Source organism: Grus americana, chromosome 8 (genome assembly GCF_028858705.1).
Source record: "Grus americana isolate bGruAme1 chromosome 8, bGruAme1.mat, whole genome shotgun sequence".
Taxonomy (NCBI): domain Eukaryota; kingdom Metazoa; phylum Chordata; class Aves; order Gruiformes; family Gruidae; genus Grus; species Grus americana.
The window spans coordinates 30,324,395-30,340,683 of record NC_072859.1 but is presented as its reverse complement, the minus strand read 5'-3'; the positions used below and the strand labels follow the sequence as shown (position 1 = coordinate 30,340,683).

The following is a 16,289-nucleotide window of genomic DNA, read 5'->3' as shown; positions in this document are numbered from 1 at the left end:
GCGTGACCGCAGCCTCACGAAGGGCTTCCAAGCCCATACTTGCTTCTTGGGACACATCAAGGGTACAGAAACCCGGTGGACTTGCCAGGGCAGTGCTCCCAGGAGAGTGGGTTCTATAGGATGTGTCCTATAGGCTGGGTGCTATCTGGGTGATGGGGAGGACAAAAGCCCATAGATATAATTGCTACCAAATACAACAGTCCTTAAAATTGGCAATAAGTCCTTCCTTCCTGGTTAATTCAGGTCTCTGACGAGCCGCTGTGGGTCTGGCCACAGCGGTGCCGGCTCCTCCAGTGCAAAGTCCAACATCTTCCTCCCCATCTGCCCTGCCGGGGTTTGTACGAGGTGCTGGACTTTGTACCCACGCAGCAAGTCGCAGCCCTTTTTTAAGTCAGCTGCCACCTCCGCCTCAATTTAAAGCATTTCCATCCCTCCAGCAGCATATTTAATAGAAGATGCTGTGCAGAGAAGGTGCTACAAAGCATCTTCAAACATCAACAGAGCCACTTTTGTTAAAAACGATGATTTTTTTTTTTTATAACCTGCTGCTTTGTTATAGAAGGGGATTTGATTTTTTTTTTTTTTTTAAGGGCTCCTTGTGGAAAAACTTTACTCTTCACAGATCAGCAGGCACATCCATCAGGGGCCGCTGCGAGCGGGGACGGATGCTCGGCCACCTCCGTAGGTACACAAAACCTGTTTGAACGCCTGCGAAAGGTTACGGCGGCGCTTTTTAAGCGCCGCCGTAACCTTTCGCAGGCGTTCAAACGGGCTTTGTGTTATTACACGAAGATGGTGGCCGTCAGCATCTTGTCAGGGATGGGCAGATGGTGTTCACCTGCTCCGGACCAACTTCTTTTGCCCTTTGGCTTTGGTGTCGGGGAATAATACCGGGGCAGCTGCTAGCAGTAAAATAGGCTTAAGCAAATGGGATATTTTGGCATTCAAGTGCATGACAAGAATGGGAGTATTTGCATTAATTCCCTCCTCTCTTTCCCTGCGGCGGGAGATGATGGAGAAAATGGGGATGTTTTCCCGCAGGGCAGAGCTGGGTCCCGGTCTTCTCTGGCTGGACCGGGGATGGGGAAGCACCGGATGCCGTGCCGGGGTGTCGGTGCTCCGTCCCGCAGCATCCCACTGCCTGAACAATGGAAATGGATGTTTTTCCAGGGAGGTCACGGTGTTTCCCGCTGCACCGCGAAGGCAGGCACCAGGGGAGTCTCACCGGATAAGGGTTAGGCACCGGGCATCACTCTGTCCCTACCCAAACTCGCTGCTTATTTTATATTATTTTTGATTGCAAACAGCAGCTGATGAGATCAGCTAGCTGAAACACAAGGTGGCAAAAAAAAAAAAAAAATATTTCTAGTCTGCACCCATCTTTACTGGGGAAATTGCTGCCCAGTGCTGGATGCCTTCAGGGTGTTTTGTGGTGCGCCGGCTAGCCGATGGGATTGGCAATATCCTCGTTAGTTGTTAGTAAATCCTTTGGACAAGTTAAAACGATGTTTTTTCAAATGCACGTGGTGCAACGGCGCGGCATTTTTCTAAAGCCACGAATTATCTACTTTTCTTCTCTTTTAAATTAAATTACCAATTTAAATCTATCTTTTCTTATAACCCCTTCCAAAATTCACTTGGCAAGTTCGATCTGGAAGAAGGCAGAAGGCAAAGGAGCGGTGATTTGTACAGGCGCTGGGAAGCAGTAGTCGGGCTGCCAACGCCAGCAGCCTCCCTTGCACCTCATCGCCAAATTATTACTATTTTTTTGAGAGGGAGGCAGTATTTTTCCCTAATCTGGGCTTTTCAAAGCCTGGTAAAGGAGAGGACTTGATTTTGACCACGGTGCTCAAGGCGGGGATGGAAGGCGAGCCAGTGCATGCACCAAGCATCCAGCCACGCAACCCCAAGTAATTACACCCCGACAGCAGCGGTGCAAAGCGAGGGGCATCACGGGGAGTAACACCCACCCATCTGCTTTAACCGTCACAACTTTGCAGAAAACTCCGTCAGATTCCCTCTCCTGGCAGCTTTGCTTGCTGGAGCTATTTCCCTTTCGGTTTTAAAAATAATAATAATTTTTAAAAATCTGAAATTCATCCGTAAGCTTTGCATAGAGCTTGTGTAGATACATCAGGAGCAAATCCAGGGGGAACCACGAAGTGTCTGGTGCAGGAGAAAATAGAGGTTGTCGGTGCGAGGAGCTGCACGGCGGCAGTGGCTGGACGGCCCTCGGTAGAGCCGAGCATCCCGCGCTGATAGATGAGCGGTAGATTAATAGTCCTAAGCAATTGCATTATCTAATGAAAATTTTATATAATTATTTTATATAACTTTTTTGGCAGGTGGACCCTGAAATGGATGGTATTGATTGCTGGAAAAGAGCCTGGCCTGTCTGTTGCTAGAATTATTAGAGGAGAATTGATAGTAATTAATACCTGTGTATTTACAGCATTTTCCAGGCTGCTAATTGCACGAGATCCGTTTGAGCTGTTTTGCAGCGGGGAGGGTCCCTACGCTGGTTTTAAGGTGTGGGCTGGACGTGGGTCTTGTGCCAGGGAAGATGCCAGCAGCTCTCCCGCTGCTGGCACCGAGCTGGGACCCCGGCTTCACCTTCGCTCCAAGCTGGGGATGGGGGGGCTCAGGGGTGCCCGTGGCGAAGCATCCCTAAATACCAGGGACGGGGTGCATCCGGGCACCCAACCGCGCGGTGTGAAGCACGGGAGCGCTCTCCTCTGCAAAGCCCTTCCTAAGTCAGGGGAAGCGCTACCAGCAAGCCCGGCTTAACTTCCCAGAAGTTTCCCTTTGTAAACCTTTCCCTACACACGCGCGTGCAAAACCGACCCTAATTGCATTCAGTCCGTTTTACACCTCCCGTGCTTATCCCTTCTCTCGCCCTCTGCCCCCCCCCCCCCCCTTTTTAATTCGATTGCTGTGAAATTTTTGCAGCCCTGCCAAGTTATTTCCTTGGGATATATTTAGAGAAAGCCAGCTCAGCAGAGAGCGCTGGGTGTTTGCGTAAGGATGTTTGTAAATGTTAGCAGGAACGCTGGCGGGCTGGCGGAGCAGATGTCCGCGAGATGCTACCAAGAGCCTTATTTACAAACTTCTAAATGACTGAAGGGGTTTCCTTCCCGGGGATAAGGGGGACGCCGACTTAAAAGATTAAAATCCTATTGTTTCGTGGCCGGAGCTGCTGTCTCAGATTATCCTTTACAAGGAGGAGTGGGAAAAAAAAAAAAAAAAAAAAAAGCCCCATATTAGCTTGAAACACCATTCCACTGTTTGGCTTTTTTTTTTTTTTTTTTTTCCAAAAAACTCAGGGAAAATATGAGGCTGGGGGGTTGTTTCTTTTTAAAGGAGAGGGGAAAAGTGGCCGAGCGTGGCTGTTCCCGGCCGGGGCGTATACTGGTGCTTTGTGCGCCAGGCGGCTCGCAGGTGATGTATTTAAAATAAGCACAGAAAGCTTGCGTTATCCTAGAAGTGTAACAAAGTTGAACTTGTATGCACAGCTCGGTGTCCCTCGGGAGCACGGTGTCGGCATTGGGGTGGTATGCCTGGTGATACTGCTACAAGCCTGTTTCATCTTTTTTTTTGTTTTTAATATCATCTTCTTGCCAATACGCAAAGCTTGATCTTGGCCTCCTTTTACCTTCTTTTACCCTAAAATAAACCAAAACTGGTTTGTTTTGTCTCCTGGAGCATCCAGCTTTCAGTGGAGGAAGCAGGATGGTCTTCAGCTGGGGAGTGTGGTGCACCCCAAAAACACCCTGAGCCTACTCGGGAGGCTTTGCAAGCACCGTGGGTTTGAAGTGGGTGCCACAGTGGGTGCCTGCTGCCGGCTCACAATCATAGTCCGTCGGCTGCGGCAGGCCGGCGTTTTATTTATTTTCACGCACATTGATGCAACGCAGATGCTGCCACCGACCCGCGGAGGGGACTGATGCAGGAGAGCATCTAAGGGCCGGGTCCGGAGGAAGTGGTCGGCGTGCCGTCCTCCCCGGTGTTAATCGGGTTACTGCGAGGTGTGGGAGGGTTCTATTATTAAATTTAAAACCTGGCTATATAAGATGAAGGCAGCTTTAACGAGATGAAAAGGCTTAACTGGAGTCCAATTAAATTCCGTATTACCTGTTTACGCAGCCTGCTTAAGTCCTGACCTGCACCGCTGATTTCTTCTGTGCGCTCCAAAGCCTGTGCTCTAGGCAAAAAAAAAAAAAAAAAAAAAATTAAAATCAAAGGAGACAGATAGATCCCAGATCACCGACAGGTCCTGAGCATCCCCGCACGCTCGTACCGGAGCCAGCTGCCCTCGAGTGCCTGGTGCTGCTCCCAGGTGTGAGATGCAGCCAAAATCCCCTGGAGAGGAGAGCAAGGGCAAAACCATCGTGAGCCAAAAAAGCAAACGTCTGGCCGCCCTTAGTTTGGTTTTAGGCCTGTGCCATGAAGATATTTGCTCTCCCCGTCTCGCGGCCGGGTTGATGGAGGCTGGGACAGGCAGAACAGCCGGTGCCCGTGGGGCTTCCCATGGAGGGAGCATCCTCTCTGCTGCCTGCCAGCACCTTGCACCGCTGTTTGGAGGTTTTTGGGGTTTTTTTAAATAGTGTTTGGTGAAAGCCAGCTGTGGGATGCCGGGGCAAGCTCTGCAGCTGCCTGTGCGACACGAAGCTGTTCGCTCTGAGCGTGCAGTGGAGACACCGGCTCGCATTTAATGGCAGAGTAAATACCGCTGATGGGAACCTGGTTTTCATAGTTACTACAAACAGACCCTCATGTTGGCGAAGCACGGCAGGTTTGGGCGGGCGGCAGGCTGGGGCCCGGCTGGTGCCCTGCTGCCCCGCGGGCTATCGGCTCACCACGACGCTGGGAACCTTGCAGGATGGGATGCACCTTCGGGATGCTCTTGGAGGCGGCGCAGGCTTGTCCAGCGATGGGGATGAGGAGGAAGGATCCCATTGCAGCATCCTGAGGGCTGCCAGGATCCAGAGAGCTCCCCAGCTTCCCAAACCTTCCCTTGTTGGGTGCTGCCTTTTATTACCGGGGATACCCTGGGGCTGGGGGCAGCGGCGTGCTGTCGCTGGCAGCAATTTCAACCCACCGGCTCTGCTCCTGCTGCTCTGGTTTTTAAATTCAGCCCCCCCCCGAAACCCTTTCGGCCTCGGTGGTGCCTCACAGCTCCTCTCGGGTCGAGTCTGCCGCAGGGCGGGGGGGCAGGAAACGGCTCGCCGCACCCTGCTCTCAGCAAACCTTCACGCCTAGCAAAGACCTAAACTCTGCATTAAAGAAAGTAAATAAATAAAAGCACCAGTCCACGGCTCCTCCCAGGGCTGTGGGACGAGAGATGAGTTAAGTTCCCAGCTCAGCCAGTCTGTTAAAGCAAATTTGGGTGGCGTCGAAATGCTGGCGGGGCCGTGCCGGGGGCCGGGGGGCTGCTCGGTGCAGCCGTGCCGGTGCATCTTCCCTGCCGCTCTTAAATGCAGTTAGTACAGCAGAATAACCTGGATTCTTCCTAAGGATTAGGGTAAGAAAACAAGACTGTTTTAATAGCTCTTTTACATCCTACACAGATTTTAGCTGAAAAACCTAATTCGTTTGGCAGCGCAGCCAAGCAGCTCATCTTTTTCTGTTTTCCCGTTTTTTCCCCCATAACCTGATGCCAGTGGTCCTGCGCGAGCGGACTCCTACCGATAATTCAAGTGCCCAGCTCCTGGCTGTGCTGTTTTGTCCGATTTCCATTGCCTCCTGACCTCCATCCTTCTTTATTTGCAAAGCTACACTCGCAGGCAGCGGTAATAAATCAATTAATGACTCTGATGAATCGTTTAATGGCTGACAAAATAACACTACAGTCAACAGCTTGGATCTCTACAGCGGTACCAGAAGACGCTGGTTGACTCAGGGTAGGGAGACGAAACAGAGACTGTTAGCTCAATTAGTGCAATTAGTGTGCGATTTAAAGGCTTAGACGGCATCTGCTGGCGTACCGAGCCGGTGTGTTAACTGCGAGCTTCAGTTTGGAAGCGAAACGCGGCGATCCAGATTGTCATCGGTCCGCTTGCTTCCACCAAAAAAGGGGAAAAAATCCAACAAACGTGGGAAAAAAATATTGTACATATATATGTATATATGTGTATGTGTTTGTGTATATCTATATATGCATGCCCCAGGAACTGCGTTTTGTTTCCAGCACAGAGCAAATTTACCATCTAATAAAAGGCAAACGAGCCAGCGTGCTGGCTGTGCCGGATCTGTCCTCCTCATCCCCGGCAGCGGTCCCCAGCGTCCTTTGGTGGAAGGAAATTTGGGGCGTCGTGTGCCAACCGGGGACCTTGGCGTGGCTGGACGTGCCTTTGGTTGAGCAGCAGCTTGATGCGGCGGCACAGCGGGCTTCACGTTCCTGCACCGTGCCGGTGCTGCCCGTCTCCTGCCTGCCCCTTCGGCGTCTCTGCTTTGCCCGTACCTGCGCCGGGTGGGGGGGGTTGGGGGCATTTAGATACTCGCCTGGTGAAAGAGGCTTGGCTGGCAAACTCCAGCCGAAATCTCCAGAGTCCCTAAAAAGAGTTTCTTAACAAAAATAGTGAAATTAAGCTGGGTGAGGGGAGCTGGGAGGGCAAAAATTCCTGGTTTTACTGGAAATTGGTGCTGGAAGGCCCTTGGGGTTTCGGTGCTGACCCTCGGGGTTTGGGTGCTGACCCTTAGGGTTTGGGAAATTTGTTCTCACTGTCTTTTTTTTCACCTTTTTCTTCCTTTCCTGGCGCATGCCCAGGGTTTTGCAGAGCCGCTCCAGCCGCGGCTGCGCTCCCATCGCGTCGGCAGGGCTAAAGGTGCCTCGGTGTTTACCTTAGCGGCGGTGTTGGGGAGGGGAATAAAAAAGAAATAAAATGTCACTTCGCAGCCTTGTAAATCATTCATCAAGGGCTGACCAATTTGGCTCCCATCCTACAATATGCTCAGGGCACTTGTGGGTTTTTAATTACCGAGTTCTGCCAAGCGCCACATGTGCGAGGAACTTTAAATCCCCATTTATGCCGTGAAGGTATAGGTGAGGTTTTGGGGTGTTTAACGCGGAAAAATACTCTGCGGTTTTGTGGAAAAATGGGCATTTGCTTCAAGATTTTCTTTGGCTGCTTTGCCCTCCTCCCTCCGCTCCCTGGTGCAGAGGGAAGCAGGAGGGCAGCGGACTTTCCCCCTGGATCCTATCCTCACTCTCCACCGCTTTGGGATCCGTTTTGCTTTGGGAGATTCCCCCAGCAAAGGATTATGGTGTGCTGGAAATCTCTTGAAACCATAAAATATCACCTTGGCAGCTTTATTGCAGCGCTCGCCGCCTTGGGAGAGAAGCGTTTTGCGTGATAGAGGGTTTAATAAAGGAAATTCCAAATGGGCTCGCTGCAGTTTGGGGCTCGGTCTTATATATTTTTGCATTAAGAACCGTCATCTGCTTTGCAGAGAAACTGCAATATGTTCATGGCCTTGGATTAAGATTTGGTTTTACTTTTATAGCTGACCCACTTGGGGGGATGGAGGGAGGGGGAGAACTGGGTTCACTCCCTCTCCTGTCTATTTTTGCTGCCGTCTGATGTATAAAAAGAGCCTGGAATGGGCAGGCTTATTTTTCCTGCCAGGACTTTTTTTTTTTATTAACTGTAAAAACACTCAGATCTGGCCTTCGCTGTTGATGTGGGGAAGGCTGCTCAGGATGCCTTGTTGGGGGGCTCGGGGGGAGCGTGGCCTGGGCCATGCCCGGGGACGCAGGACCCCGTAGCCGCAGGGAGACCCCTGTTATTTCGCAAAGAGAGTCTCTTTTCGGGGAATCAGCCTGCACTGTCGTCTCCAGCGCTTGCAGCTCTGAGATGCTGGGGTGGGAAAAGCAACTGCTCATCCGGCGTGATCCTGGCCTTCATCCCGTATCCTGCGCCGCCGGCTCCTGCTGGAGAGCGTGATGGGGGAGGCAACGAGAGCTGGCCCCTGGGAAGGCACAAGGCAGCGGTTAGCCGGATGCTCTCCTGCCTCTGCAGGGCTTTCTGGTCCAGAACAGCGAAGATTCCCAACCAAACGTGGGGGTCCCGTCTTGGCAAGCCTTAGTCTTTAGTGAGAATCCTTAGTTTTCTGGGCTGCCCGAGTCCCGACGCCCCGGTTTCCCCTCTCTGCTTGCATCTCGCGGTTGTCACTGCATCGGATGCGACTGGGGACCGGGGCTGGCTCGGCTGCTATCGGGACATGGGGTTCGTGGGGTCGGGGTGCTCCAAGCTTTGGGGTAAAAACAAGCCTGAGCAGGCTCATGTGTAGCCCGTCTGCTTGTGGGGTTTTCCCGGTGGAAAATTTTTCCAACAATTCTTTTTTCATGGTGGACGATTTTCCTCGGCCCTGCAACATGGTTTTAGGTGCAGAAGTCCTTCTGGGTAGGAGCCTCCCATCAGGCTGATACTTTCCCGGCTCCGCAGCACAATAAAGAAGTAAATACGAACAGAGATGCTGAGCAGGAGCAAGCAGGGAGTCCGAGTACCCCATGTCCGCTCCCATCCCTCCTTTTTGGGGCTGGAGCCACTCAAGTGGCTCATCCTGGGGAGGCTCGAGCGGGAGCGTGACCCCCCAGATCAGGCGTGATGAATTTAGAAATGCATACTAAAACTTTGGCGTGCTGGTGAGGTCGGGGAAGCATCTTTTTCAGAGGACAGAACCGAACTGGCAAGTATGCAGGGGGAGGTGGGGTAAGAGAAGCATTTAAAAAGCCTTAAAACAGCTTCTCCCTCAAGTGACGCATTGGATGAGGCTCCTCAGTGGATTAACCAGACTAAATGCTTGGGTGAACGAATAAATAAGCCCCAGAATCATCCCCGGTTTTTGCGTGGCCATCTTCTCCGTGGGTGAATTGCAGAGGCCGGTGCTTCTCTGGCTCCGAGCATCCTCTGCTGATTGCCCCGCGGGGGGAAGATGCTTGGGGCGTGAGAAGCGATGCTCGGGGCACAGGAGTGATCTCGGGGCTCTGGAGGTAATGGGCTAATTGACTCAACATAGCGTGGCAGGAAAGACAGCTTTTTTAAGGTGTATTTTCTTAACTCCGACTCAAACCCACCATGTTTGTCCCGGTTTTGTTCCCCGCAGAGCGCAGCTGCCGCCCCGAGTCCTGTGCTTGGAAACATTCCCCCGAACGACGGGATGCCCGGGGGCCCCATCCCGCCCGGTTTCTTCCAGGTAGGCTGCTGCTCTTCCCGATGTTCGCCTCTGCACCGTGCACGTGTTCGCTTACGCTCTGGGTGTCAGCTCTGTCGTGCCTGTGGTTTTTTTTTTTCCCAAGGGGATGCCAGGGAAGCAGCATGCCCATGTAGCTGACCTGTCTAGGAATAACTCCTGTCCTGCTGTCCTTCCATGTTTGCTTTCTATTTTTTTGTGGCTTTAAAGCGAATTTCTTTCTTGCTCAAAGAGGTTACTGTGTATTTACAACCAATGTTTTTTTCCAAAGCTGCTTGGTTTGTGTTTGGGTTGGGATTGTATTTGTTCTCCGGTCCTAACAGACGTGCGTAATTGAAAACATTCTGGATTTTGATTCCTGAAACTTCCCCCCCCCGCCTCCTCTCTGGTTAACCGCTTGATTTTTTCCAAATGCAATCACTGAAAGCATTAACCAACCCTGGCTGCGGCTGCAGGCAGGAGCCGGCTCCAGCCAAGCCCCCAAATGCCGTGGAGGCACCTTGTAAGCAAACACCTAGCAAAGCCCCCTCGCTCCTTCCTTCTCCCGCGCCGAGCTCTGACCGAGGAGGGGGTAACGTACGTTTGGAGTGACGCTGACGGAGAGGATCTCGACAAGCGCTCGGAGTTTTCAAAACTTGAACCGTGGGGTTGTTTGGATTTCTCTGGAACCTCTTTGTGCTGATTTGCAGTGGCGTGAGCTCTCGGTGCGTTAAAATCTTCCTTCTTGAGGAAGAAACACTTGTTCGTGTAACGAATGGGATAAGAGTTGAAAGGACTATTTGTTTTGGCAAGCTGCTTTTTTTTTTAATCTGGGCTTGTGATTTGTATATGGGAGAACTTCTCGGGCAGTAGACAGGCCAACTTGATAAGGCACTTGTGATTTATTGTGGCGGTATCTGAGCGTGGTATCGCCATTTGTGTGCGTATGGGAAGGGGGAAGGAGGGTCCTGTCTTTTTTTTCTTTTTTGAGAGATCCCATTTCCTGAACACGCTTCTGACAAAGTAAGAATATCCGATATTGATCAGGAACCCTAAAACAGGCAAATCTTGTAGCAGCGCTTGGCGGCACGGGGTGAAGCCAACAGCAGAGATGCTATCTCGCAGGTCATAGCTGCTGCCAGCAATTCAAGTGCCAAGCTGCTGCTTCCAACAAATGTGTCTCCAAAAGTCCTGATCTCGCCCCGCAGCGAAGCTGAGTGTCCTTTGGGGCTCCTGCTTCGCACAGAGCTGCGAGGGCTGCAGAACTGGCACAAAGTTAGGGCAAGGCTTCAAGAGTACGGGTTGGCTTTCCCTGAGCAGGGAAGGTGAGGAAGAGGAGTCGCATCTCCCCAGACATGCTGTGCGTGCTCCCATCTCGACTCTTCCCATTGACAGCTTCCAAGCTGTCCGTCCCCCCCGCTTTCCTTTCTGCCCTCCTGGAGTATTTTTGCACTGAGGATCTGATTCAGGAGCAGACAACGCATCCCAGCTCCCTACCTCTCATGCGGCTGGACCAGGAGCCGCCGGGGAAGGGGGGGCCCAAAAGCAGCCCTGCTTTCTTAGGGCCTTTGAGGGAGGGGGTCCTGAAAACCCAGCAGAAATAATGGCACCGGTGCAGGTGTCATGCGTGGGGATGCTGCCCATTCCCGGAGCTGCCGGAGGGAAGAGAGGACTGGTGTCGATGCATATGGCTCGCATGTGACATCTCAAGAGCCTGCCTTCCCTGAAAGCCCTCCAACATCTGGTTTCTCCTCCCAGCCCTGGGGATAGAGGGGAGGAGGGGAGAAGAAAAATCCCACCTTTTAACACAGTCTGAACATCCCCCCCGTGAAAGCCCATCTGATTTATTGCGGGTGCTGGAGCTCGTTCCAGCTTCAGGAGATGCTGGAGACCAGCTCTTGCAGAAGTGGGCTGGCGGCTCGGTGGCTATGGGGTAGTTTCTTAGGTCTGTAGGAAATTAAAGCGCTGAACTTAAGAGGGCAAAACCAAAAAGGCCCCAGGAGATGCGAAGGACTTCTCCCCGACCCTTGGCGTGCCAGCTGTGGGAGTGGGTGAGGTTCCAGTGGTACCACTCTGCCCAGTGCCCTCCCCATGCTGGGAGACCGGAGGATGGAGAGGGCTTGGGGGTTTTCATCATCTCGCTCTTCTGCTCCGTACTGCAGGGATATCCCTGAGGATAGCAGGCATGGGCAGGCTGTTCCCGCGAGGTTTTTAGAGGGACGGATCCTGTTCCAGCATGGTGTGGCATCACAGCAGGAGCTGAGGGAGAGAGTCACCAGCAAAGCTCAGGTTGCAGAAATCCCGTGCTGCCACCCTGGGGGTGCACGAACCCCCTGCCCCAGCTCCACGCATTCAGATGTGCGCCGTTCTTTGGCAAAGGGAAAAAAAGATATGAACCATTCCTGGGAGCTAGTGGCCCAAAAACCCATGGGAGCGAGCTCGGAGGAGAAGTGACGTGCAGGGAAGGGGAGAAGAGAGGAGGAGTCCAGGCTGCAGCGCCCGTCCGCAGCCGCTGTCTTGCAGGGAGAGTCCCTTCCCCACGCTGGGGCTCAGCAGCGACCTTCGGGCTGGGGGCCAGAGGAAATGCAGCCTGCAGAGTCTCCCAAAACCTTCCCAAAAGGATGGGAAGGGAGAGGCCCTGGGCGCCCTCGGGTTGCCTGGGCATTGCGTGGTGCCACCCGGCGGCACGGTGTCGGGCTGCGCTCTGGACAAAAGGTGGCCGGGTTGACGGCCCGGCGTGGGTAGATGCTTTTATTTAAGTCTCTCTCTTTGTCCCTTTGAGATGAGCAAACAAACCCTCTGCTCATCCTCCTAAAGGTCATCGAAGGCGTTCCTGCTTTTGTTTTGAAAGCTGGATTGATGCCGGGGTGCAGATCCCTCAAAGGACGGATCGGGGGGGGGTGCCAGGGAAATGCGGAAAGGAAAATTAAAAATTGAAAACAATTAATACCACACCTTCCTATCACTAAATAAACGGGGGAGGGGGGACACCCAGGCAGTAGCCCCCCCACCGTGGCCGTGCCTCCTCTCCCCAGTGCGAAGTCCCCACGCCGCCCCGTACCCCGCATGCTGATGAAATGGAAAGTTGACCATAAATCAATGTCGGCGGCTGCGTTAGCTATGCATCAGCGGCTCGGCGCCGAGATGCACCAAAACAAAGCGCCGGCTGCTTGGTGTTCCCACACTGCCCCCTAATGCAGAGAGACCTCGGAAGCCGGGGAGGACAGGGGGGCTCCGGAGCCTGGGGGGCTCCCCCCGACATCCCCTGCCCTTCCCACCCCTCCTCCCTGCATCCCAGGGTACGTCTCTTTGGGTAAGGTCACCCGAGGCGGGCGAGGGTGGTAAAGCCAGGGGCAATCGGATGGGGTCCATGTTGTCCTGCTCGCTCCTCGGATGCCACCATTTTCCCCCAGCTTGGCTCCGTGGGCACCTGGTTGTAGCAGAAGCTGCCGCTGGCACGCCGTCGTCAACCAAAGTGGCACGAGAGCTGCAAAACTGGGCTGCCCTTCCCAAAATCCCAGGGCAGAGCTCGGTGTCAGCCTTGCACCAGGCAGGGTTTGAAGGAAGGTGGCTTACGAGCTGGAGGAAAGGAAAAGCAAGCATCGGAGAAAGTTTTGGGTTTGGGTTTTTTCTTTTTTTCTGGAAGTTTAGTAGGATGCCCGAGGCTTTTGTACCGAGCGTCTGGAGCATATGGTGGGATTTGCAGTCAACTTTCTCTCGGGTGCTCCAGCCAGATGGAGGTGACTGTTCTTGGCTCCGGCTGACACGGGTTTGTTTCCTGAAGAGCTTGTGTTTAACATATTCCTTAAAACCAGGCTTCTGCAGTTGGGAGCCCCAGCTGCAGGCGAGGCAGAGCTCCTGCCCACGGCTGCCTTCCGCCGTCTGCGGGGGAACTTGGCCCGTCTTGCCTTGCTTTGCCTTGCTTTGCCTTGCCTTCCTTTCCCTTCCTTTCCCTTGCCTTGCCTTGCCCTCTCTTGGGAAGGTGCGGTTGGGTCCTCACGCAGCACCGTGTGCTGGAAGGTGACTGTGGTTTTCCTCTCCGAAGGCACCTGGAGCATCTCTCCTATAGGCTCCTTGAGGAATATCTTAATTTTTTGTTGACAGCTAGCAAAACTTCCCTCTCCTTCGGTAGGAATAAAGTTCCTATCCAGTAAACCCAGGCATGTCTTTAATTAATCTCCATCTAATTTATTTTAGTATTTTCTAATGTCAAGACTGGTAGGCAGGGGCAGGTATTTTAAAACACAAGATGCTTTCCAGTTACTAACTCTAAATTGTCGGTATCTCGTGGCAGCGATGCTTTGCCTTCTCATACCATCCTGCATTGTTCTGCCACCCCCAGAGGTGCTTGAAAATGTTTTTAAATAGAAAAACTCCCCCATTAGCTGAAAGTATGTAGCCCATAAAACATGATCCATTTGTGGTGAATTATGCTGGAAACATAAATTGACACACGCGGAGCTATGATCGCTCGTGCCATTTTCCATCTTTAATATTTTACAAGAAGTTTGAGGAGCTGAGCTCGTGAAAGACAGAGTGGAAATAACCCGATCGCCTGGAAACTCCCTGTAGAAAGCAGCAGCAGCAGCAAACTTCGGTCGTCTGATGGGCCAGGTTGGGCTTTTAAAGTCCCCGTAGTGTAGAGGGGAGGAAAAAATGAAGCAGAGGGGAGGTTGGGGCACCGAGAGCTGTCGGAAACAGTTTCCTCTAATGCCGTTTTAGCTGTTTGGGGTTGGTTGTTGGGGTTTTTTTTGAGGCAGCTGCAGGAAGGTGAAGAATAACTCCCTGTGCAACCCATCCAGTTTGGGGGGAAAAAAAGAAGAAAAAAAAAAGAAAAATTGCGAGGTGATGGAGTTTCTCTGGTTGGGGAGAGTGCTGGTCTTGAGAGCGAATTAACTACAGAGCAGGTCCTGCTCGCCCAGCGTGGCACGTCGGATGGAGGATGCGACTCCGGGGCATTTGGGATGTGGAGGAAGCAGGACTGCGTGCGATCGGCCTCCTCTTGTAACAGCACTACTTAATAACTGCTAAATACACTTTTTTTTTTAAGAAAAGGGGGTTGTTCTGTTGGTTGGAGCCCACATGTCATCCCTGCAAAACACTTGTGTCTCAACCGCCGTGATCCATTGGGATCATCTGCCGCTTCCTCTGCAGCGAGGGAAACGCGTGCAAAAAAGCAACCGATCCGGCAGGCGTTCCCGGCCGAACACAGGTCCCAGCCCTGGAACATCTGCAAATATTTACAGAGATAACAATATCCAGAGGGTCTGCGTTTCTGACGGAGCCGAGCAGCCATGCCATGGGGGCGCGGGAGGGGGCTGCGGCAGTTGCAGCCTGGAGCGAGCGTTTCAGAAGCTGCTGCTCGTTGCTGTTTTGAAAAAGGAAAAGAAAAAGGAAAAAGAGCCCCTTTCAGCTCTTCCCCGCCTGCCCAGACGTTTGCACGAGCTGGGCGTCTGCAGTCACGTTATCCAGAAATCTCTGCCGGGAGCAGTACCACATGGGATAACGCAACGGCGAGGGATGCAGCGGCGCTGAGCCCGGAGCATCCCGAGGAGCAGCCTTGGGATGGCGGGGCAGGACCGCGCTCCGGAGGGTCCGTTCAGCAGCATGAACAACCGATGCTCTCCAGATCCAGTTGCCGCGGGGGATTCTTCTCTGGTGAAAACGCTGTCGTGTCTTATAGATGCTTTTTCGACAATAACCAAACGCTGCTTGCTCTGAAGCTCTAAATGCAGACCCAAAGCATCACCTCTGGGCCCAGCCGGGGTGCGTGTAGGTGGCCGTGTCCCCCGTGGATTTGATACCTGTTAACCCCACACCCTCACATGCCAGGGGATACGAGAGGAAGGACGTCAGGGGGTTAATAACTTCAGGATGGTGTCTGCGCGCCTGTCCGGTCAGTACCTGGATGACAATGACCTCTTCTTTGCGGCGCATCAAAGCAGGCGTTGTGGAAGACCTGTTGACTCTTCCATTGATGAGACTTGAGGGTTGGCCTCTGTGAGTCCTGGTTTTTCCCTTCCACTTGGTTTCATCGCTTGTTCACCTCTGATGATCTTCCCTACCCCAAATCCTGCAGCTGTGACATGTAGGAAGGGCTTTGGTGGTGGCCAGACCTCGTTGGGGCGTCCTGTTCTCCATGATCCGGTGGTGGGAGGTGGCTGCTGCCCGTGGCACGGTTTGCATTCACACAGACAGAGTTAGCCACCTCAGAAGCAACAATAAATCGAGTTTCATGCATGGAGAGGACTTCTGCTAAAGGAGGTTGATGCTACAGAGGTTTGTCTTCTCCACTTTGGTGGGACGTGGATGGAGAAGGCACCGGGAGGGTTCTCCTGAGGTGCTGTGACCTCTTCCAGCCAAGGTTCGCCGGGCAGGAGGGGCAGGGGCTGGTTGGCTTTGGCTCCTGGAGAATAAGTGGTGGTGTAAATGGTGGGACTCCGTTTCCCCGGGCGCAGCGGCTGGAGCGGGGAAGGCTGGCAGGAGGCTGTTGGTTTAAATCCGCTTGGCTCCATCTCGCCGCTGAACCGTTCAAATAAGAAAAAAAAAAAAAAAAGAAAAAAAGAGGAAAAAAACCCACCCTCTTACTTTATTTACATTGCACTCAAGTTTCTGCCGTACAAAAGATTTGCAGGTGCAAATATGTCCTGCCTTCATTAACTTCCCCTCCCTTTTTAATTTATGTGATTTCAATTTTCCTTCCCTGTACTGTTAATTAGGGGACCCTCTAATCAGTACCATTATCACAGTGGTATTCATGTTTAGGAAAGCTGCTAAACAAATGCTTGCAAAATTGCTAAATGGCTAATTAATGTCTGTTAATTAAGAAAATTGCTCATGGTAACAAACCATGCCATTGCTGGCAGCAGCTAGAAGGCGAACACTTGTTGAAATTAGTAACGAGGCAGGTAGAGAACATCTGCTCCGGTGCCGGTCCTGGAGCCTGCCGTCGCTTCCCATCACCTACTGACAAAGCTCGTTTGCTTTCTCTACCAATTACACCTCCTTTGACTCAAAAAAGACTTTTTTTTTTTTTTTCCCCCCTTACGTTAACACGCATCGGTATATTCTTGCACAGAGCTCGCGGTTTTTCCAAGCAAATTTTCGTTTCGTGCTTT

At 52.5% G+C, this 16,289-nt stretch overlaps 1 protein-coding gene across 3 annotated transcripts in view; it reads left to right on the top strand.

Annotated features, from left to right (window-relative positions):
* Positions 1-16,289, top strand: part of SSBP3 (single stranded DNA binding protein 3) — a 54,443-nt gene that overhangs the window by 26,529 nt on the left and 11,625 nt on the right. For all 3 annotated transcript variants that reach the window (XM_054833117.1, XM_054833115.1, XM_054833116.1), the window contains exon 5: positions 9,106-9,195. In XM_054833117.1, the coding sequence (XP_054689092.1) occupies positions 9,106-9,195 (90 nt within the window). The remainder of the gene's footprint in view (positions 1-9,105; positions 9,196-16,289) is intronic.